The sequence below is a fragment of the Macaca thibetana genome, chromosome 4 (assembly GCF_024542745.1).
Source record: "Macaca thibetana thibetana isolate TM-01 chromosome 4, ASM2454274v1, whole genome shotgun sequence".
Lineage (NCBI taxonomy): Eukaryota > Metazoa > Chordata > Mammalia > Primates > Cercopithecidae > Macaca > Macaca thibetana.
Genome location: NC_065581.1, coordinates 72,495,650 through 72,518,173, shown reverse-complemented (window position 1 = coordinate 72,518,173; position 22,524 = coordinate 72,495,650). Strand labels below are relative to the sequence as shown.

The 22,524-nt window shown below is 37.7% G+C and overlaps 3 protein-coding genes across 8 annotated transcripts in view; all 3 read left to right on the top strand.

Annotated features, from left to right (window-relative positions):
* The window catches only part of TMEM30A (transmembrane protein 30A), a 32,942-nt gene extending 20,903 nt beyond the window's left edge, over positions 1-12,039 (top strand). Inside the window, exons 4-7 of the mRNA XM_050786516.1 lie at positions 4,027-4,114; positions 5,460-5,603; positions 5,965-6,171; positions 8,651-12,039. Coding sequence (XP_050642473.1) covers positions 4,027-4,114; positions 5,460-5,603; positions 5,965-6,171; positions 8,651-8,844 — 633 coding nt within the window. The 3' untranslated portion in view covers positions 8,845-12,039. The remainder of the gene's footprint in view (positions 1-4,026; positions 4,115-5,459; positions 5,604-5,964; positions 6,172-8,650) is intronic.
* The window catches only part of COL12A1 (collagen type XII alpha 1 chain), a 1,021,934-nt gene that overhangs the window by 834,640 nt on the left and 164,770 nt on the right, over positions 1-22,524 (top strand). The window lies entirely within an intron of this gene.
* The window catches only part of LOC126952142 (cytochrome c oxidase subunit 7A2, mitochondrial), a 1,153,643-nt gene that overhangs the window by 1,126,903 nt on the left and 4,216 nt on the right, over positions 1-22,524 (top strand). For 5 of the 6 annotated variants that reach the window (XM_050786540.1, XM_050786538.1, XM_050786539.1 and 2 more), the window contains exon 2: positions 21,079-21,163. In XM_050786540.1, the coding sequence (XP_050642497.1) occupies positions 21,146-21,163 (18 nt within the window). In that variant the 5' untranslated portion in view covers positions 21,079-21,145. Of the gene's footprint in view, positions 1-21,034; positions 21,164-22,524 lie in introns of those variants that run through there. The other variant, XM_050786535.1, reaches the window with a different exon arrangement.

Genomic DNA, 22,524 nt, shown 5'->3' with positions numbered 1-22,524 from the left:
CACGCCCAGCTAATTTTTGTATTTTTAGTAGAGAGAGGGTTTTAACATGTTGGCCAGGCTGGTCTTGAACTCCTGACCTCATGATCCGCCCACCTCAGCCTCCCACAGTGCTGGGATTACAGGCATGAGCCACTGTGCCTGGCCTGTATCATAAAGATTTTTAGTTAAAATATTTTTTCCTGAAATTTGCACAAATGCATTGACGCCCAGACTGGTTTGGAAATCTGTGTGGACTAGGGGATCTTAGTTTGTTTACTGTGGTTCAGTTTTTTAGTTTTCCATAGTAGTGGCTAGTGCCTAAGTATTTTTTCTTTTTTTTTTTTTTTTGAAACAGAGTCTCACTCTGTCGCCCAGACTGGAGTGCAGTGGCCTGACCTCGGCTCACTGCAACCTCCACCTCCTGAGTTCAAGTGATTCTCCTGCCTCAGCCTCCCGAGTATCTGGGATTACAGGTGTGCACCACCAAACCCGGCTAATTTTTGTATTTTTAGTAGGGACGGGGTTTCACCATGCTGACCAGGCTGGTCTCAAACTCTGGACCTCAGGTGATCCGCCCGCCTCGGCCTTCCAAAGTGCTGGGATTACATGGGTGAGCCATCGCCCGGCCCTAAGTATTTTATGTTACTGTTGCCAATGCAACAAACATTCAGAGGCCCTGAGCAATTTAGGATTTCTTAGAATTGACGAATCTCTTAGAATACAATTTAGGACTATGTTGTGAGCAGCAGGGGCCTCCTAAACATAAACTGTAACTGCTCTAGGTTGCCCTGATTGGTTTTATTGCTGATCATCAGTTCCTGATGTGTGGGATTTTAAGCAATACAAGTCTACTTAAAGATTCCTTGGTATACACAGGGTTCTGGTTAGGCCTATGATAGTCTGAATCTATGTGGGGTTTATTCCATAGGAGCCAATCTTTAGCACTCAAATCCAGAGAAGATGATGTACTGTGAGATACACCAAGTTTCTAGACCTTTCTGAATGTGTTTTTTTTTGTTTTTGTTTTTGTTTTTTTTTTTGAGAAGGAGTCTCGCTCTGTTGCCCAGGCTGGAGTGCACTGGCCGGATCTCAGCTCACTGCAAGCTCCGCCTCCCGGGTTTACGCCATTCTCCTGCCTCAGCCTCCCGAGTAGCTGGGACTACAGGCGCCCGCCACCACGCCCGGCTAATTTTTTGTATTTTTTAGTAGAGACAGGGTTTCACCGTGTTAGCCAGGATGGTCTCGATCTCCTGACCTCGTGATCCGCCCGTCTCGGCCTCCCAAAGTGCTGGGATTACAGGCTTGAGCCACCGCGCCCGGCCTTGAATGTGTTTTTTTGGGAATATAGATTGTGTGTGTTCCAAAACCCCAGAAATGGTGGCTGGTTTACAATTATTTAATTTACATATGTGCTCTGTTCACTGAGCGTAAAGAAAACTGAAACTGATTCTTATAAACTGCAAGCAAAGATTTCAGGCCAGACCAGGAATTGATCAATTTTTTCTGTAAAGGGCCAGATATTATGTGTAAGGCCCTTTACAACCTGGCATCAGCCTCATTATCTTATATACTATCTTTAATACATTAAACAAGGCCTGGCTGCCCTGGGCCTTGTTTGCTGCTCCCTAACCATGCATTGTGACACAAGTCATCTGCTCGTCTTGCCATTTAGCATTTCATTTATTTAGAATGCCATTTTTACTCTTCCCTGGAGGTCTTCTCATCTCAAGGCCTGCTGTTTTTCTAAGTGTCCTTCCATGCAAAAATGTGCTTCTTTACATGTTTTATTTATTTTTTTGTTCCAAGTCACTACCACTTTTTGCTTTGATAAACAAATTGTGTCTCACATCATCCAAGCCTGCTCCTTTCCAGGCCATTTTCATAGCAGCTATAGAGATGTTTTTAAAAAGTATAAATATCACTTCACTACCTAAAATCTTTTAGTGGTCATATTAGCACTTGTAGTAAAATCTCAGGATGATCTGAGCTATGCGTAATCCTCTTATCTCATCACATATCATCCTCCCTCTTGGCATGCTCTAGCTACATTCACCATTACCTTCACAGAAATAAGTTCTTTAGTGGCATGTGGTGGTCTCTTCATCCTGGCTCTTATTTCTTATGACAGTTGGTTTGTAAGGGTCTGCTTCCTCTGTTACATTTTGAGTTGCTTAAAAATAGGGATCGTATTCTTTTCATTTTTCTGTTTTTAGCACCTAGTATGGTACATGCTACATATTAGGTACTCATTCATCAAATAGCTTTGTTTTTTTTTTTTTTTTTTTTTTTTTTTTGAGATGGAGTCTCACCACTCTGTCACCCGGGCTGGAATGCAGTGGTGTGATCTCAGCTCACTGCAACCCCTGCCTCCTGGGTTCAAGCAATTCTCTGCCTCAGCCTCCTGAGTAGCTGGGATTACATGCGTGCGCCACCACGCCCGGCTAATTTTTGTATTTTTAGTAGAGATGTGGTTTCACCATATTGTCCAGGCTGGTCTTGAACTCCTGACCTCGTGATCCACCAACCTCGGCCTCCCAAAGTGCTGAGATTACAGGCGTGAGCCACTGTGCCCGGCTTGTTTTTGTTTTTTTTTTGAGACAGGGTTGACTTTGTCACCCAGACTGGAGTGCAGTGGCATGACCTCCACCCACTGCAACCTTTGCTTCCTGGACTCAAGCAAACCACCCACCTCAGCCTCTCAAGTAGTTGGGACTAAAGGCGCACGCCACCATGCCTGGCTAATTTTTTGTATTTTTGTAGAGATGGGGTTTCCCCATGTTGCCCAGGCTTATCTTGAACACCTGGACTCAAGGGATCCTCCCGCCTTGGCTTCCCAAAGTGCTGAAATTAGAGGCGTGAGCCACCGTGCCCAACCCTCGTCAAATAGCTTTTGTAAGCCAGTTAATGCAAAGTACCTAGCATTGCTTAGTTTAGTACCTGACACATAGGTAGTAAATAATATTTTCCTTTCTTTTAAAACTTCCTTAAGAATTTAGTGGCTAGCAGATATATTTGCCCTAATGTTAATAGCTTTATCAATACAGATGGTGTAGGGACCAAATAGCTGAGAAGTCAAATATTGAAGAGACTTTATGAGATACCTGCCACAGGCTTCCTTAGCCTTCTCTTATCTTTTCCATTCACACAAGTGCTTTTTTCCAGTCTAGACATGGAGAATATAGATACAAGTCAAGGTTAGCTGGTAATGAAATAATCCTAAGAGGTCTAATTAGGGTCTTCTTAATTTCTAATTGAGATTATCTTGGTATGTTTATGTGTTTTGAGACATAGCTTAATGTGGCGGGAGGGTCCCAGCTCAGACATACACCTAACCTCAGACTTGATACAATTTCTAGTTGAATCCCATAACTGCCACACCTCTTTAAGATCCTCAGTAGGGACTAAGTCAAAACCAAATCTGGACCACAGGCAAATGTTCTGCCTTGTCAGCATTTTTGTTTTTCTTGTACCTGGATGCACAGTTTAAAGATTGATATATTCTAGGAATCTGCACTAAACTCCTTCCTTCCTTTCTTAGATATAGGATTTAACCCCAAATCACAAAATTTGAGATTGTATAGTTGGACGTGTTTATTTTGTGAAGCCCAGTTAAATTAAAGGAATTGCCCAAGGAACTAGAACCTCTAGCGTCTTTAGTTCCAGTTTAAGATTTTCTTGTATCACAACTGGATTGGCAATAGATCATTTCTTAATTTTTCTTGGGCAGAAAACCCTTTGCGGTAATGTTTCTGTGATCAGAAAATCAAAAGGATGTTTATTTGATATATGCATATATGACAAAACATATGCAAGTAAAGGTTATGTTACAAAGGTAAGACAGTAATGTTCAGAATACATTTTGAATATTTAAATGTGGTGTTATTTATAGCCTACTTACATTACAGACCTATGTATTACAAGTGAGGAAAATATAGGTGTTGAATTCTTAATCAGTAATTTAGGGATAGCTCATAATTTAGGGATAGCTCATAGTTCTCCCAAAGGCCTGGATAATAATTTCTCTTTTCTTTTCCTTCTAAAAACCAGAACCCCAGTAAGGAATGTGAGCCTTATCGAAGAAATGAAGACAAACCAATTGCTCCTTGTGGAGCTATTGCCAACAGCATGTTTAATGGTATGATATAGATACAAATACAGACATATATAATTAGGACAATTTGCATAATTTCATTACAGATTTGATTAGTAAACATGAATGAAATTGAGAAACTCCAACATTTAAGACTAAATCGAGTATTGAATGGGGTATTATAATGCTTTGTGATTTTCTTTTGAGCATACTTACATTTTAGAATGGATTTCTGTCTCTGAGAAGAAAGAAGCAGAAACATTCTGCTAATCTTCGTATTTCATATAACTTAAAATAAAAGTCAGGCTGACCTTCCCACTCACTTTATTTTTGTCGTTGAAAAGGAGCTATAATTGATCATTTAGAGCAGCACTATCTGATAGAAAGATAATGTGAGCTGTAAATACAAGTCTTGTAGGTAATTTTACATTTTCTTTCTTTCTTTTTTTTTTTCTTTTTCTTTTTTTGAGACAGAGTCTCGTTCTGTCGCCCAGGCTAGAGTGCAGTGGCGTGATCTTGCTCACTGCAACCTCTGCTTCCTGGGTTCAAGCATTTCTCTTGCCTCAACCTCCCCAGTAGCTGGGATTACAGGCGCGTGCTACCACACCTGGCTATATTTTTTGTATTTTTAGTAGAGATGGGATTTCACCATATTGGTCAGACTGGTCTTGTACTCCTGACCTTGTGATCCACCCACCTTGGCCTTCCAATATGCTGGGATTACAGGCGTGATCCACTGCGCCTGGCCTGGTAATTTTAAATTTTCTAATAGTCCTATTTGAAACTGTGAAAAGAAACAAGTGAAATTAATTTTAGTAATACATTTTATGTAATACAATATATCCAAGATACTATTACTTCAGCATGTAATGCTATATAAAAGTTGAGATACTTCATATTCTAATTTTTTATACTAAGTCTTTGATATCTGATGTGTATTGTACACTTACAGAACATACTCATTTGGACCAACCACATTTCAAAAGACTCAGTAGCCCTGTGTGCCTAGTGGCTGTTGTATTAGACAGCGCAGACGGATAAATGGATAAGCAAGAAGCAATTAGGGATGCATTATTGGAAGGAAGGAAGGAAAGGTAGATTTACCTTGCAATTATAGTTGGGTTTATGTTAAAACATTTGATCTTAGTGCATGTCAGCTAGCCTATGGGTAAGTGAATTAGAACTCTGTTAAGGGAAGAGAAGTCCATCTAGCGTTATAAAGTTACCATAGTTAATCCACATAGGAATAAAGAACAAATGTGAATCATATGCCTACTCTGTCACAACCACTTTTGGAAGCAAATATCAGGTCCTTATTTCTCACAGAATTAAGCAGATGCTATGAGTTTTCAAGAGATATTTAGTAATGTCTTCCTTTTCTTGTGTTTAGATACATTAGAATTGTTTCTTATTGGCAATGATTCTTATCCTGTACCTATCGCTTTGAAAAAGAAAGGTATTGCTTGGTGGACAGATAAAAATGTGAAATTCAGAAATCCCCCTGGAGGAGACAACCTGGAAGAACGATTTAAAGGTAAAACATTACTAATATCCCTTAAAAAATTAAACTAGGAGTTTTAATGAAGTATTTAAAATTTTCTGTCTTCAGAATCTTAAAGTTTATGCTTTGAAAAACACAATTTTTCTTTCCTCACCTTCATACCAAGTTAGGTAAATGTTCTAATGTACTAAAATTCTAAAGGAAATGTATACTTTTAATTATGAATTCAGTTTCTGTGGTGTCTTATAAGCATTTCAGCTATAATATTTTAGAATTGCAGCAAAGCTTCTTTTGAATAAACCCCTATTTATTATCCAAATTTATTTGTTTCTCTGCCACTTTAATTTCACAATGTAATATTTTGTCTCCTCATCCCTTCCCCACTCCTTTTAAGGTACAACAAAGCCTGTAAACTGGCTTAAACCAGTTTACATGCTGGATTCTGACCCAGATAATAATGGATTCATAAATGAGGATTTTATTGTTTGGATGCGTACTGCGGCATTACCTACTTTTCGCAAGTTGTATCGTCTTATAGAAAGGAAAAGTGATTTACACCCAACATTACCAGCTGGACGATACTCTTTGAATATCACATACAGTATCCTTTTTTGGCTGGGTATACAGATTCATAGAGCTTGAAAGGAGTCTACTCCAACCTTATATGTATTATGTGGCATGTTACCTTGGGCTTTAGTTTTGGGATCTGCATTTTTACAAAAGTATGTGTGGTATATGCGAGAATGTATTTTAAAATTTATATCTTCTAGTAATGTTTTCAATTTGCATATACTTGGTACTGGGGTTTGAAGCATATTGTTTGGTAAATTACTTAAAATGTAGGTGATTGATTTATTAACAAGCTAGGTATTTTTAAAAGGGAGATTGTAATTGGGCCTAATGTAAAGGCCAATGAGAATACCTAAAATTGGGAGTTGAGTGGTACTGGGATGTTTTAATATATATATTTTTAGATATTAAAAATCAATGGATGTGTTAATTTGTATCAATGTAATTGTTCATAATTTTGATCTATTGGTAGTATCAAAACTCAAAACATTTTATTATTAGCTGTTTTGTTCCACATTAATAAGTTCACATTCAGTGCTGATAAATAACATTTATTCCACTCTATGTGTTAACACTGTGCTGAGTGTTTTCTGCTCATTATTTAATTCAGGCAGCAGCATATCTCCCTATTATAGACCAGAACACAGGAATATCGAGCACTTAAGTAACTTACCTGACTTTACACAGGTAATAACAATGAGTTGGGGTTCATAACCAGGCTGTTGACTCCAAAGGCCATAATTTTACTTTCAGCTACCAACATAGGCTACATCTCCGCTAGTTCACTCAGTTACACCAACCCATATCTGCATAGATGCAGTCTTTATTAGGAGGGAAATAGTAATTTCTTTTATTCTAACCAAAGTCTTTACATCTTTTAATCTGGAGCCTATATTTTACATACACTGTGAGTGAAGAGATCTCCCAATGCTAGAATCTTAAATGTTTGCTGATCTTTGCATTTTTTATTTTCATAATCCAAATGAGTCATAATCCAAGTGGGTTTTGGTTTTAAAATGGATTAGTAAATGGTTAAATTAATAGACCCAATTTCAAAATAGTTTTTTTTGGATTCTAGTCTCTTGCTATTGCACCTGAATACACAAGTAAATATGGCCTGCTATGGCAAGCTAAAAGTGACCAAGTTTTTGAAACTAAATCCACATTGGAGCAGTTTTGGACAGACAGACCCAGTTCAAGTGCTGATTTCCAGAACATTATCCTGAGGAGATAGTCAAACTAGAGAGCAGCTCTGTTAAAATTAGCATCCAGAAAATCTCTAGACTAGAGTAAGGGCACATTTAGCAACCTGTAGCCTAGGGCACAATGAAGGGAAGTCTGTGAAGCACTGAGGAATTCTTAGTTGATAGATAATTGCCACACAGGAATTCCGCAGCAGGGTCCCAACTTTGAAAGAACTATCTAAAGGAATGCATGATATATGGCAGATTGAGAAGACTTGATAAGACAGGAATTTGGACCTGCAAAACGTCAAGGATTAATTTTCAAAATTGGGCATACGGTGGGAACTGAAGACTTCTAGAATGAAGGCAGAAGCCTGTTTCTTTAGGGTTGGGATGCTAGAGAGAGACTAGCATGGGCAATTTGATACTGTATCCCACAGAATGTTGGGTTAGCTAGAGGTCTCAAAATCATTCCTGCCTTAGTTTAGGGTTGATTTAAGAAGTTAGCAGAACCGAACCTGCCATTGGGAGTTAGGGACCCATAGGGACCCATCTGTGGGGATGGAGAGTTGAAGAAACTAGAGAAACAGATAGGGCCTAACCCTAGATTCAAAAGATGCTTTTGAAAAAGTTGTAAACTTTTTGCATGGAGACTTGGTTCTGGCTTCTTCGCTACCTTACCTCTTGCAAAATTCTACAACTGGTCCATGTAGATAATTCATCTAGTATACTGGTGCCCTATTTCCTAAATCTCCTTAACAGCCCACCCTTCACTTCCACTGTTAGCTATCAGCTGTGTCACAGAGTGAGTTTTGCCATTGCTCTAAATCAGCAAGTTAAAACTTTGTTATGCTTTTTGACCTTTTGCTCAGAGCCTTTTCATAGTCTCATAACTACACTCTTGCTACATGTTCTTTGAGCTCACAGAGACTTCTAGTCCCTGATTTTTTCCATTTTCTCCTGGTCTGTCAGTCTCCTTGTGTGGGCTTCATTGTTCACTTGAACTATTTTTTTCACGTTGCATTCCTTTGAGGCCTTTTGCCCCTTCCATGTAATGAGACCAAAAGCACCTGAGAAACTGCGTAACCTTTACATTTTGTTTGTTTTGGTAAAATATTTTGGCTTTTACTACTGACATTTAATTTGCTAAATCAGTCTTTCAAGATAATATTTTGTGTGTGTGTGTGATTTAGAACATAGGAGTAAGGTACTTGTATATCCTAGAATTACACAAATGAATTACCAACAATTAAATGGCAACTTTTAAAATTATATTTTAAACATCAAGTAACCAGAGATGGAAAAATCTTCCTATACCCTCTTCAGATTACCCTGTACATTATTTTGATGGACGAAAACGGATGATCTTGAGCACTATTTCGTGGATGGGAGGAAAAAATCCATTTTTGGGGATTGCTTACATCGCTGTTGGATCCATCTCCTTCCTTCTGGGAGTTGTACTGCTAGTAATTAATCATAAATATAGAAACAGTAGTAATACAGCTGACATTACCATTTAATTTTATATTATGAAAGCAAATCATCTGCATGTGCATCAAGGCCAGTCCTATTCAACCTAGCTTTCGAATGCTGATGTCTGGTTAGTATGTCATTTTGAAGTTGGCACATAACTTTTCTAAAAAAAAAAGCAGTCTTTGTTGTTTGCTTCTTCCCTATGGATGACTTCTGAAAATATATGACGGGTATAAAAAAATTAGCTATATTGATCATATCAACACTGTAATTGCTGAAATGGCATTCTAATGTTTGCTTTTTATTGGGACAGGCCACATGATGCATAGAGCCTCTTTCATGTGACTTGTGTCTACTGCTTAAATCTTTATGCTGTGTTGATGATATTATATTGACATATGATGCTATATATGTGTATGTATTTTGTGGAGAAAGGGATTACAAGGTGTATGAGTATAACGACTTGCTAACCTTTCAGGATTCAGAGAAAGATGAAGAAAGACCATATCTAAATAATATACTTCATCGTTTTCATGTGTATAAATGCTTAAAATACCATCTTTGTTGAGGTGGTTCATGTATCCAGTTTATCCAGTACAGTTATTTGTCAAGCTTAGCTTTGATTTCAAAGGACATGCTTACCTTATCTAGCATAAGAATTAATGCTCCTGTCTGCAGTGGTTGGGTAGGTCCTGCTTAGGAGAATTAAAAAATTCCTCTTTCCATTTGGTTAAATGTTGCAGTCAGGAACCCCAACTCACTTGGAATGTTTTTATATGTAATCATTTCCCTTGAAGCTTATGCTTTGTAAGGGAAGAAAGAATTCAGGTGATAATGGGAAAACTGCTTGGCAGAGCTTCATCTTCTGCCTCAACTGTAAACCACATGTAAATGCTTAATGGAGACTGTTTTCATTCTTGTGATATTTAACATTCAGAAAATTACTTCAGCTTTGGAAATACCTCAGGCTGTTTTTATTTTGCAGGTAAGTGTTTTGACTTAAGTACTAATATTCCAGAAATTTTTGAAAGCAGTAACCTTAATTTCCTATGTATTTCATTCCACTTTTGCATATAGGTCAAATGGCAATGTGTATGCACATTCTCTTTAGTTAATGCACCAATTGTTTTGGTTGGTTTTCCTAAGACATACTTTAAAAAGATGTTCTGTAAATTTCCTAATTAAATTATGGGGATTTTGGAGTATGTACATGATAAATTATAATATGTATATGGTTGAAGTTATTTTATTTTTTACTAACTGGAATTATTTTAATATTCCTTATTGAATAAATGCTGTAACTTGTTTGCTATGGAACTTATTCTTAAAGTTCTAGTTAAAAATAATTTTTCCACATGCATGAAAATGTATGTATTAATCAGAGGTGGCTTGATTACATTGAAATTGCTTTATTATTGTTGTTGTTGTTTTTTTTTTTTACTGAAATAACTCATGTTTGTGTAGAAGAATGCCTGTTTATTCAGAGTTTATATTTTCCTTCAGTTATATTTTAAATCAAAAGGCCTGGGTAATGTATACTTTTGATTAATATATACTTTTTTAAAAAAACAAAAAGCAATGTAATGGTTAATAGTAGAAATGTGCCACACTTTTCAAGTTTTATATAACATATGAAATTCAGTTAAAAGAATGTGTATTTCATAATGACTTTTAACTGGTAAAAATATTACTTGCACGAAGTACTTGATGTATGGTTATCCTGAAATTTTGGAGTATTTGGTGTGTTCTTTGTCTAAAAATAGTCTTTGTTTTGTCAGTCCTTTAGAATGTTATTTATTCTGAAAATTGTCCCTCTTGCACTTGGCAGTTTATTTTCTGGGATACATTGTTGGGGGAGAGGGGTTTCGCCAGTCTTTCCAGATTGAGTCTGTGCTGTTTAAGGAGGACTACCATCCTGCAACTCTTTTTCTAATTGGGGCACAGAGAGGATGTCAGTAAAGAAAAGTTGAAGAGCCCTTTCAGCACTTTCTCATCTGTGGAGAAGATAGAATCTTAAAATACATTTGGAGTTTTATCTGTTTTACAAGTGCATTGATGGCCTAAGTTCCTCCTATTTTCTGCTGTTTGATCTCTAAGGAACTCCTGTTGCTAAATATGAAGAGTATGGAACATTCATATGGTCTCTGTGAAGCATGGGGGGAGGGAAGACATTTCTTTTTCTTATAGGCTTTATGCTCAAATGTCATAGTCACCTTTCAAAGAATCATGTTGCATTTTAAATGCAGCCAGCTTAAGTAGAAGGCATTGAAGGATGCATTAATTTTCAGGAACCATTTTGAATTATGAAAATATTCCCAGTTGAAGAAATTATTCAATAAGTAAAAGCTAAGAAATGTCATTGAAATCATAAGGCAGTTTAAGCATAAATTGATAAAAATAGCTGTGTACTACTAATTAATAGAAAATCATTCAACCAAGAGAAGAGTCAAATGAATATCATTTGTTTATTGGCTAGTGAGTTTCTTTGTAAACTTGATTTTATTAAGTAATATTCGGTTAGTATGTCCTGTTAATAAAAATGAACAAAATTAATTTTGCTATGTTCAGGTGTCTTGATAAAATAACAACGCCCCAGTGTTGTTGCTTATGTTTAGCACTAAATTTTAACACAGGGTCAGTGAGTCCAGGTTTTAACTTCTTCATGCCTGGATGGGATGAAATGTAATTCATTGTTAAATTAATGCATATTTGTATTTATTAATCACTGTGACAACATTAACCATCTGTTCTTACCAGGAAGTGGTCAGATTATCATCTGAGTTACAGTTAGACTGGCTAAGTTTGGTATTAGATCAAGGGGAATGTCCAGTAAACAGAGAGGTAAGGATGATGAAAATAATGAAGTGGGGCACACAGGAAAAACCTGACTGCTGAGGAAGAGCAGCTGAGAGATAGGGTCAGTGAATGTGGTTCAGCCTGCTACCTCTCCTGTCTTCATAGAAACATTGCCTTAGAATTATTGTATGACACTTTTTTTGTTGGTTAAGCTGTAAAGTTTTGTTCTTTGTGAACATGGGTATTTTGAGGGGAGGGTGGAAGGAGTAAGGAAGTGCTCCTTTTACAAGAATTTTGATGCATGAGTGTCTGTTGTAGGGTTCGGATGATCTAGTAAAGTGTTTTAGAACCCCTTTTTATCCCATGCACCATTTGGTAAACATAAAAGTCACAATTCTGCTAATGTCATTTGGAACTTCAAAATAAATATCTTGTCTAAAAACAAATCAGACAATGGTGGCCTTATTTCCTTTTATATATCTATAAAATGTGTCAAAGTAACATGTGTACACAGTTTTAAAAAATAAAATAGTAAGTTCTAAAGGCTTTATGATAAAAAATAGTAGTACCTGCCTGAACTTTCCTTCCCTCCCAGAGGCAATCACTTTGACTTCAAAAGTTGTTTCTTCTGTTATTTATCTTAGTGTATCTAAATAGTATGGCTATTATGTTGCTTGATGTAACAATTTTAGACATTATTGTCTTCTTAGTAATGTTACATGATGATTTAGCTCTCTAACACACATACTTTGCCTTCTGTTATATAGTTACATCATCATATTTAGTAAACATATTAGCTGTTATTTAATTATGACTGTATAAATATGGTATACTCTAGGGCAAATGTAACATGATTTTCTTTTGCATAATTTTATTTTTCCTGTAATTAATAATTGCCTCATTTTAAACATTTACATAACTTTCTACAAATTTACCTTAAAAATTATCCAACTTCTCTGTCAGGTCTGCCATGTTCCCATCCCTAGTTTGAAGGGTTTTTGTACCCAAATATCAGATAATGTCCCTGTTTTTACCAGAGATGTCTCTGCTGCAGTTGTCCTTCTATGCCAGTCTGTATGGTTGCTCTCTTGGCCTACTATACAGTGATGATCCCATGACCTCCCTTTGTCATCCTGTGTTGGACTTCCCATTTCCTAGTTTACTTTGTTTACTAGAGCACTTCCTAAAACACTTACAGCTTCCTAAGAAATAGTATATGAAAGTTAAATTTTTTGAGGTCTTAAATGTCTAAAACACCCTTTTTCCATCCTCACATTTCATTGATAGTTTGACTACACATACAACTTTAAATTAAAAATAAGCTCTCTCAGCATCTTGAAGGCATTGCTCCACTCTTGTCTAGCTTCCATCGTTACTAATGAGAAATCTGAACATATCTTAGTCAGATGTTGGACTTCTCCTAGATTGGTGCTTAATTTTCTTCTCTTTTTCTCCAGTTGTTTCGATGCTATTATCTCTTTTCTTTCTAGGAAAAGTACTTAATTTGATCTTGCAACATTATCTTCCTTGTATTGAATTTGTAGCACATTTCTAAAAATATTTTAATTTCTAGAACTTCTTTCATTTCTATTGTGTTTCCAAAATATCCTACTTAGTTCATAAATATCTTATTTTTCTGAGGATATAGATGTATGAATATGTATTACTACTTTTGTTTACTGCTCAATTAACACCAAGGTTTTTTTTGTTACTATCTGTAATTTGTAATTTGTTTTTTTTTCTTGTTCATATAGGTGAATTTCCTGTTATTTCTGGCTAGTCTTGGCAATATATGAGGAGACCCAAAACACTATTTGAAAGCTTTGTGTTTGTGGGCAATACTTGAAGAGGTCTAGGGAGGTTCTATTTCTTACTGCTTTTAACTCTGCTTCTTCCTTGTCCTCCATCTCACCTCCTGATTTCCACTTCACACATACTTCCTTGTATCTGTCCCTCTCCATATTTCTTCCACTTAGTTGTCTTCCATTTATTTCTCCAGATAAAAATTCTCTGGTCTTCCACCTGTGAGAGACAGTGGTGGAAGTGAGAGATCATATTTTTATGGCTAAGAGGAGTAGGGCAGAGAACTTTGGGGATCAGGCCATTCTGTTGTATATGCTTTCAACTAGACATTTTCAGGCCTGTCCCTGCCTCCACTCTTTGCTGTAACTTTTACTTCCAAATCTGAGCTGCTCAGGGACTGTGGAATCAGTCAGCATGCTTCTCACTGGTATCCACCTTGTAGTCCCTCTAGATTGCAGCTTTCTCTGTTCAGCTCAGTCATATTCCATCTGCTTTCAGTTTTCCAGAAGTTTGTTGAAATCATTTGTCTGTTGCTGCCTCCTCTCTATTCAAATTTTGGGCTCATGTCTTTTTAAAATTGTTTTCCAGATTATCGTATGGTAAATTTTACTTCTGTTCTGGTAGCATAGTTTTTTGAGTTTTAATACCAGAGATAAAGTACCATCACTCCCCAAAAAACTCCTCATACTATTCCTTTGTAATCATTCACCCTTCCCCCCACTCATAACCCCCAATTTGTTTTCTATCCCCATAGTTTTTTCTTCTAGAAAGTTCTAAATAGGAGCAATGCCATATGTAACCTTTGAAACAGCCTTCTTTTCTTTAGTGTAATGGCCCTGAGATTCATCCAAGATAATGTGTCTTATCAATAATTTTTCTCATATTTTTCAAATTTATTTCATTTTACTATAGTGGGATAGAGGAGAGATAAACTCGGGGGGCCAATCTATCTTAAATCAGAAACACCTTGAAGCAAATACACCCTTCACTTTTTGTTGATTTTATAATGTTTTTAAAAAAAATCTTAAAAGATAAACTTGTTATTTAAGTGGTAGTAATAGGAGCTGGTCTGTGTATCACAAGCTTTTCTATACAGGGTAATGTGGAAAAAGATTGAACTCCCCTTACATCCCTTTCAAGCTTATTATGCCACTTTGTTTCAAGCACAGAATTGCAGACAATAGCTTTACAAATATTTGTCAAATTGCAGTATCAGTGGTGTAAAGTAACCCCAGGGCATGTTGTCATGCCTTTTCACAACAAACTTTGTGAAACAGTATGTCCTTTATATTTTCTTGTCATCTTCAACTTCTATCAGGGTCAGGCTTTCACCTCAAGATTATACTGTTTGTACTCTGTTGAGTGTCACCTGTGTCTGAAAGATTCAGTAGAAAGAGTATGGGTTTCAGAAGTAGGCTGATACGGCTCCTATACTTACAAACTGTACCTTGCAATTGCTTAAATCTTCTAAGCCATTTACCTTTCCTTGTCTGTAAAATAGGGATTTCAATACCCATTTGACAGATTTTGTTTTGAGCAATGAGTGACAGATAAAAAGCATTTAACACAAAGCACAGAAAAATAGATATTCAATGAACAATTCCCATTCTTTTCTGTCAAATCAAGTGAACTCGCCCTTATTTTTTTTTTTGCTCCATTATATCTTTTTGCTCCATTTGATAGGCATTTTCCTTTCCTCTCCTTTAGCATGTGGCTTCTGTGAATGACTCTCCTGATTTTTTTCCCCTTGTCTGTTCCTTAGTCTCCTTTGTATATTCCTTAATTATACTAACCATATAAAATGTTGGGAGTTCTTTGAGATTGTGTTCTATGCCTTTAAGTTACACATTCTCCCTGAACAATCTTAAGTACCTTATTATTTCTGTTGTCTTTACACTGACTGACTTCTCTATCTTTTCTTGTGCCTTGACATCTGTCTTGAGCTCTAGATTTTTCATTATTAATCACTGGAGACATGAAGGTTAATAATGAATTAACCTAAGTTAATAAGGCCCAAGCAGCAATCATTCCACACAAGCCTGGGTTTAATAAGGTCAAAACAGGAATGATCTCACACCAGAGATTTACATTCCTCGTTATTGTGAATGGTATAGCCAACCACCTTGAGGTAAGCCAGAAACCCTAGCTCTCTTCTCCAGCTGCCCAATCTAATAAATCACTGTATTGTGTTGAGTTTTGAATGTTCTTCCTTTTAGTTGGGTCTTTCATCCCTCCCCTTATCTACATCTCTCTTGATTATTTAGTTTAGGTTTTCCTTCCTCCTTGGATTACTATGAGAGCTTTCTGACAGACTCTCTGACCCTAATAACTCATGTCCAATCCAGCCTTTCATTACTAGAATGATCTTGAAATAGAGCTCTGATTTTAACAGTTTGCTATTTGAACCTGTAAGTAGCCCTTCAGGATGTTTAATTCATCCCTGAAATCAGCCTTCCACTATTACCTCAATTCTTCATTTGTTCTGCAAACCAAACCATTTGCAATTCCCCAAGACACCTGGCCACCCTGTCTTGGCCTTTGCAAATGTTACAGCTTTTGCCTAGATTTTTCTTCTTACCCAACCTTTCCTCCCATAATAGTTTTTGAGTTATTTTAACAGCCACCCAATGATGATGAATACTATTATCTCCATTTTAAAGATAAGAGAAACTGAGGTATAAATAGATTATGTATCTTGCCTTCAGTCATGTCATTACCACTAAATGGCAGATTCAGGATCTGTCTGACTTTCAAGTTCTTAACAACTATTTTTTTTTCTCTTTTCACTCCATCTAGGCCTCTGTTTTTACAGTTCCTGCAGCGCATCAACGCTTGATTCCAAATTCAGATTGTTAATCATGTTCTTGTCCTAAGTCTGGAATGACTTAATTTATGCTCCATTTATTCTACCAGACCTTGCCAAAATTGTCTTTTTTTTTTTTTTTGAGACAGAGTCTCACTGTGTCACTAGGCCAGAGTGCAGTGGCACGATCTCGGCTCACTGCAACCTCCACCTCCCGAGTTCAAGCGATTCTTCTGCCTCAGCCTCCCGAGTATCTGGGACTACAGGCTAATTTTTGTATTTTTAGTAGAGACGGGGTTTCACCATGTTGGCCAGGATGGTCTCGATCTCTTGACTTGTGATCCGCCCGCCTCGGCCTCCCAAAGTGCTGGGATTACGGGGGTGAGGCTGTAATCCGCGCCCGGCCCCAAATTCTGCCTTTTTACAACCTTAGCCCACTACTTTCTTTGAATTTCCCATACAGCTTTTGTTGTACCAGTTACTTGGAGAGTCATTTATGTCTGCATCAAATTTACTGTTATGTATGATATTCCTAATTAGATTATATTCTCCAGAAGGTCAGAGACTTTAAAACAATATTCCCTTGAGTGTATTACAAAGCGTTACATTCATAGTAGGTAGCTGGTAGATTATTGTTCAATGGAGAGTGACTCATGTTCTTGTTGATGAAAATAGTCAAACTCTATAAAATATTTTAAGAGATTTATTCTGAGCCAAATATGAGTGATCATGGCCTGTGACACAGCCCTCAGGAGATCCTGGGAACATGTGCCCAGGGTGGTTGAGATACAGCTTGGTTTTATATATTTTTGGGAGGCATGAGACATCAATCAAATACATTTAAGAAATACATTGGTTTGGTTCAGGAAGGCGGGGCAACTCAAAACGGTGGGGAGGGGGAACTTCCAGGCTATAGGTAGATTTAAACATTTTCTGGTTGGCAACTGGTTGAGTTTATCTGGAATCAATAGAAATGTTTAGGTTAAGATAAAGGATTAAGTTTTATTGTGCAGACGAAACTCTCAGATAGCAGACTGCAGAGAGAGCAGGTTATAAAATGTGTCTTACCAGACTTAAAAGAATGCCTGGCTCTTAGTTGATTATCTCCTGGATCTGGAAAGGCAGGAAAGAAAACAAAGGGGAAAGGGGATTCTCTATAGAATGTGGATTTTTTCCACAAGAAACTTTGCAGGGCAATTTCAAGATTTGGCAGAGAAACATGTTTTGGGGTAAAACATTTTGATTTTCTTCCTCGTTATGCCAGTCAGATGGTAAAGTAAGTCATAATATACAGGGTTAAATAAAACCCATCTGATAAGAATTTGTGGTTTGTAGGGTAGGACTCCCCAGAACCCTTAGATAGGAATTTGGGCAAGATAAAAAGAAAATTAGAGTTTAATCCTCATTTATGAAATTGTTTATCATAAGGACTTTAGAGTTAGAGAAAAAGATCATTAGAAGTTAGTCCAACTACTTAAGTTTAATGATGAAAAGACAGGCTTGCAATTAGATGAAGTATTTAATAATAAACTAAATACAGCAACCAAGACAGCAACTGTTTCCTGATTTCCAAAGGTGACTCAGAATGTGATAAAGTATGGAATTATATTGAAATTTATCTTTTACCTAACCAGTAGTTTGTAACATTAAAAGTTCACATGAAACTGTTCTATATTTTTATAAAATTGGAAGTGGATTAAGCATGGTTCTAGAATTAACAGATGTGTGTACGCACACACATCCAAATCACAGAAAACTATTCTGGCTTCCCTCTGTTTTTGTTATTTATAGATTCTATAGGCAGGATCATAGGGTTATCTTGTCTGCTTTTTAAAGGAAAAAAAAATGGGTAACTGTGCTTTGGTAACGGCATCAGTAATTATGAGATACTTTAACTTAGTACTTTTGCATCTGATGTCCATCTTACTGACAAGACTTAAATCATGACCTACCTCAGGTTTCCCACATATTCCCCCTGCCAATTCTGTCATACTGTTACAAAACCCTCTGGAGTAAGTATTTTCCAAAAGAACCATTTTCTAATTTTCTAACATTACAAAAGAGCAAGGATAAAAGAACCCCAAACTGATGTTTTGGAAGCAATCTATTTTGAAAGTAACTTCTGGTTCAGAGGATGAATTTCAAAAAGTGGTAATGTTTCTAGTGTGCCTGGGAAGATCCAGTAAAGTTTGTTAGGTACCCAGGCAAACTTCAGTCATTTGTATGTCAGGATAATCACAACTTACAGAAAAGGAGCAAGGCGATAATGAATGAGGAACCCTGGGACTGAAAACATTTGGAGGGAGTACAAGTACTAAGACATGTTTTGAATTTTTACACTCAATAATCCATTCTTTTGTGCAGGATACAGTTCATTCATTTAACCAATGTATATTGAGCATTTTCTGTGTGCCAATTACTATTCTAGATGCCAGGGATACATGAGTAAACACAACCGAGTTTAGAGCAGAGTCATATGATCCCACTTAAGTTCTTAAAAGAATCATTGCTGTGTGGAAGATAGTGGAAGAGTGGAAACAGGGAAACCCGTTAAAAAGGCTTTTGACATAATCTGAACAAGAGATGATGATGGCTTGGCCAGTAGTAGCAGTAGTGTTGGAGATAATGAGAAGTGGTTCAATTCAGATTATATTTTGAAGGTGCAGCCAATGGAAATTTTAAATAAATTGATTTATAGAGTATGACAGAAAACAAAGTTTAAGGCTTGAAGTAAGGAAAATTGCAGAGGACAAAGTTTGGGAATAAGGAGTGGAAAGTAGAATTCAGTTTTGTTTGTAAGTTTGAGATGCACGTTAGCCATCTAGGTGGAGATGTCTTAAGTTAATGGGAAAGGCCAAGCAGGAGATAGGTGAGTTGTCAGCACATGAATAGTTTTTCCTTCCTAAAAAAATTCTTTTTCTTCATACAATCTACAGGAAGTGGGAGTAGTAGTTCAATGTTAGATGAAATCACAAAAGGGATGAATGTAGAAAAAAGGTGAGAAACTGAAATTTTAGAGGTTAAGAGGACAAGGATCCAGGAAGAAACTAAAAGGAGTAGCCGCTAAAACAGGAGAACCGCTGAAGGAGTACTATGGAAGCCACTTTACGACCATGCTTCAAACTATCATATTCTTTCTTACATGTATGCTTTACCTCCAAATTAAAAAGTGAAAGTATATGGTGAGGGACGGATTAGCTATGTTAAATGCTGCTAATAGATGGAGAAGGTGAAAATTGAGTCTCACAATGTATTTAGCAACCTGGAAGCTATTGGTGATTCTAAACAAAAGCAGTAAAAGCCTGCCCAAAATGGGACCAAAAAAAGCTTAGGAGGAGGAGGAGAGACAAGTGTAAAGAAGTTTATAGGATGGTAATGGAAATCAAAGGAGTTTTTTTGTTTTTAATTTGGGAACGTGTTAATAGATGGAATGATCCAGTAAAGGGGGAAATTGTACTGAATAACATGAATATAAGAATCTGTGTCTAGCATCTATTTAATGTGAATTCATGGCTTTTTGGACAGAGTCATAAGCTTCTTAGATCTGTCACCCAATGTAATTAATTCATGTGTTGGTTAGTGAATACTCCCTTTAAGCAGTGCTTGCGGATTGGTAAGAAATCCACATAATCTCTGCGCTTGAGAAATTTACAATCTGGAGTTGGCTAACTGGAGAAAACATAAGAGAGTACATACAACTAACAAATTAAGGTTATGGACAATGTACTTAAACCCCCACGCCCTAGCTATTGGCATGTGGTAATTTTGTCCAGAGTTTTGGTTACATGCATAATCCAGAGGGTTGTAGAAAATCAGGTCCTTTCAGTCACCATCTAAGAAGACATGAATTGGGGTGTTTATAAGCCTTGGTGAGGAAGAGAATTTTAACTGGGACTGGTAACTTGGTGGGCCCATTGACATACAGTAGATTGTGAAGAAGAAAACCCCAAGGATTACAAGAAATAGTTTTAATATTACTAATTTTTATCATTTGCTGAGCCTATGGGTTTCTTATTTGAAATGGCAATCAAATAATTTGTAAGAGTTTGTAGAAAGGTGGAAAGATTATTGTAATACAGGGCAGATATTTGCGTTTGTACACACTTGAGGGTAAGCACAAGAAATAAACACAATGGGGATTACTTAAGCGAAATGGATGACACCGACAGCCTTTCTGTACAACAAATAATTGCTGTGCTTAACTCCAGCAATGAATGTAGTGCCCTGCTGGATCTGGGACAGCAAGACTTTTGAGTCCAGATGCGCCATCTCATTTCTTGTCCCCCAACGTTTCCTCAGAAGCAAGCGAGCGAGCCGCTTCCACAATATGGGGACACTGTGGAAGAGCTTCTTGCTTACGGAGTTCTGCAGCAGTCGAAGGTACAAGAAGATAAAAATTGTTACCTTGACATAGCTCTTACAGCATATTCTCAACACAAGGAACAGTAATGTCCCGCAGCAATTCCTTCGGTGGAAAAAACTAATCCCTGTTTTGTATTTTATGAGGCCTCACAGCTGTATTTCGGCCAACCCAGTCTTTGTTCACTTTCTAGCGGCTTAAAGGTTGCCCAGTTTTACGCCTTCTCGCTCAAAACAGACACTAGCTTTCTTTGATAGCCTGGTCCCACACTGACTTCATCTAAGCTTATTACATTCATCTCACAAATCGTTTGTCTTTTCCCCAGCCTTAGCTCCAGCGACCAGCCGAAAACGTCAGGAACGAGCTCACCAGACTGAGACGGCGAGCCGGCTAGAGCGGATAGGGCCGTACTGCCGCTCTAGTTTTTCTTTTGCTCTCTATGATTAGGAGCGCAGGCCTCTCTTCGGCCCCGCAAGGTTTTCGTTCCTGAATGCTTACGCAAGTCTCGGAGGTAGTTCCGGTTCCGGCGTGGCCATTTTCGTTGCTGGTGTTAAGTTGCGGCGGTTGCTGGTCAGTAACAGCCAAGATGCTGCGGAATCTGCTGGTGAGGAGCTTCTCGTCTTGCATTCATGATAGGGGCGAGGGAGTGGAGAGGAGGCTGAGGCACCATGACAGAAAACCCTCACCTGGGAGGGGTGCAGAAGGCGGCTAATGAAGTCACCTTGATTTATGTCCTTTTCCCCTGACCTTACTTTTCCTTCCGTCTATTCCTCTCGCCCCAGGCCGTTGCTGGGTAGATGTAAGGAGTGTAGAGGCTGGGGAAGTGACCAGAGACTTGTGGGTTAGACCCGTCTTGGGTTCTTAGGCACCACCCCTAACCCTGTCGGTCATTGATGAGGTTAGTAGCTCGGATCTGAGTAAAACCAAGGACCAGGTGGGGAATGTCTGACACCCGGAAGCATCAAGCAGAAAGGTGTTCTTCTGGTAATGAAAGGCTTTAAGTTTCAATGGTTTTGAGCTTTGCGAGCTTTCTGAGAAGGCAGTTTAAAAACCAAGCCATTCATTTTGGGTGGAACTTTAGGAATAGTCATGGCTGAAGTGCAGCGTTACTTCCGTCAGGCTATTGTGCATTGTCCTTCACCCCTCCACCGACTTTGAGCATATGAAATATTTCCCCAAATTTTGAAAAAGAAAAGAAAAAAATGCGACAATGATTATTTTATCTTTTAAATTATTTAATGAAGTTTTGCTTCATTAAAATCCTCAATGTAATTTATTTTAAAAAATCGAGAGCACATTTGTTTCATTATTTAATTCAACTGGATATTTAATGCAAGTCTCTTTAAAAGATGTATACCCTATTTAAAATTTTTTAGGAAAAATGTAATGGGAGAAGCATTTTAATTGAGAAGGAATCATGCCAGTCTATTTGCTGTCAAGTAATAGGTTTTTTTTTTTTGTTTTTTGTTTTTTTTGTTTTTTTTTTTTTGTTTTTGAGACATACTCTATTGCCCAGGCTGGAGTGCGGTGGCACGATCTCGGATCTCCCAGGTTCGAGCGATTCTCCTGCCTCAGCCTCCCAACTAGCTGGGATTACAGGCGCTCGCCACCAAGCCCGACTAATTTTTGTATTATTAATAGAGACGGGGTTTCACCATGTTGGCCAGGCTGGTCTCGAATCCTTGACCTCAAGTGATCCGCTCACCTCAGCCTCCCAAAGCGCTGGGATTACAGGCATGAGCCACCGCGCCCGGCCCTTTTTTTTTTTTTTTTTTTTTTTTTTGAGCGGAGTTCGTTCTTGTGGCCCAGGCTGGAGTGCAGTGGCGTAGTTTGGGCTCACTGCAACTTGCGCCTCCCGGGTTCAAGCCATTCTCCTGCCTCAGCCTCCTTAGTAGCTAGAATTACAGACGCACACCACCACGCCCAGCTCATTTTTGTATTTTTAGTAGAGATGAGGTTTCACCA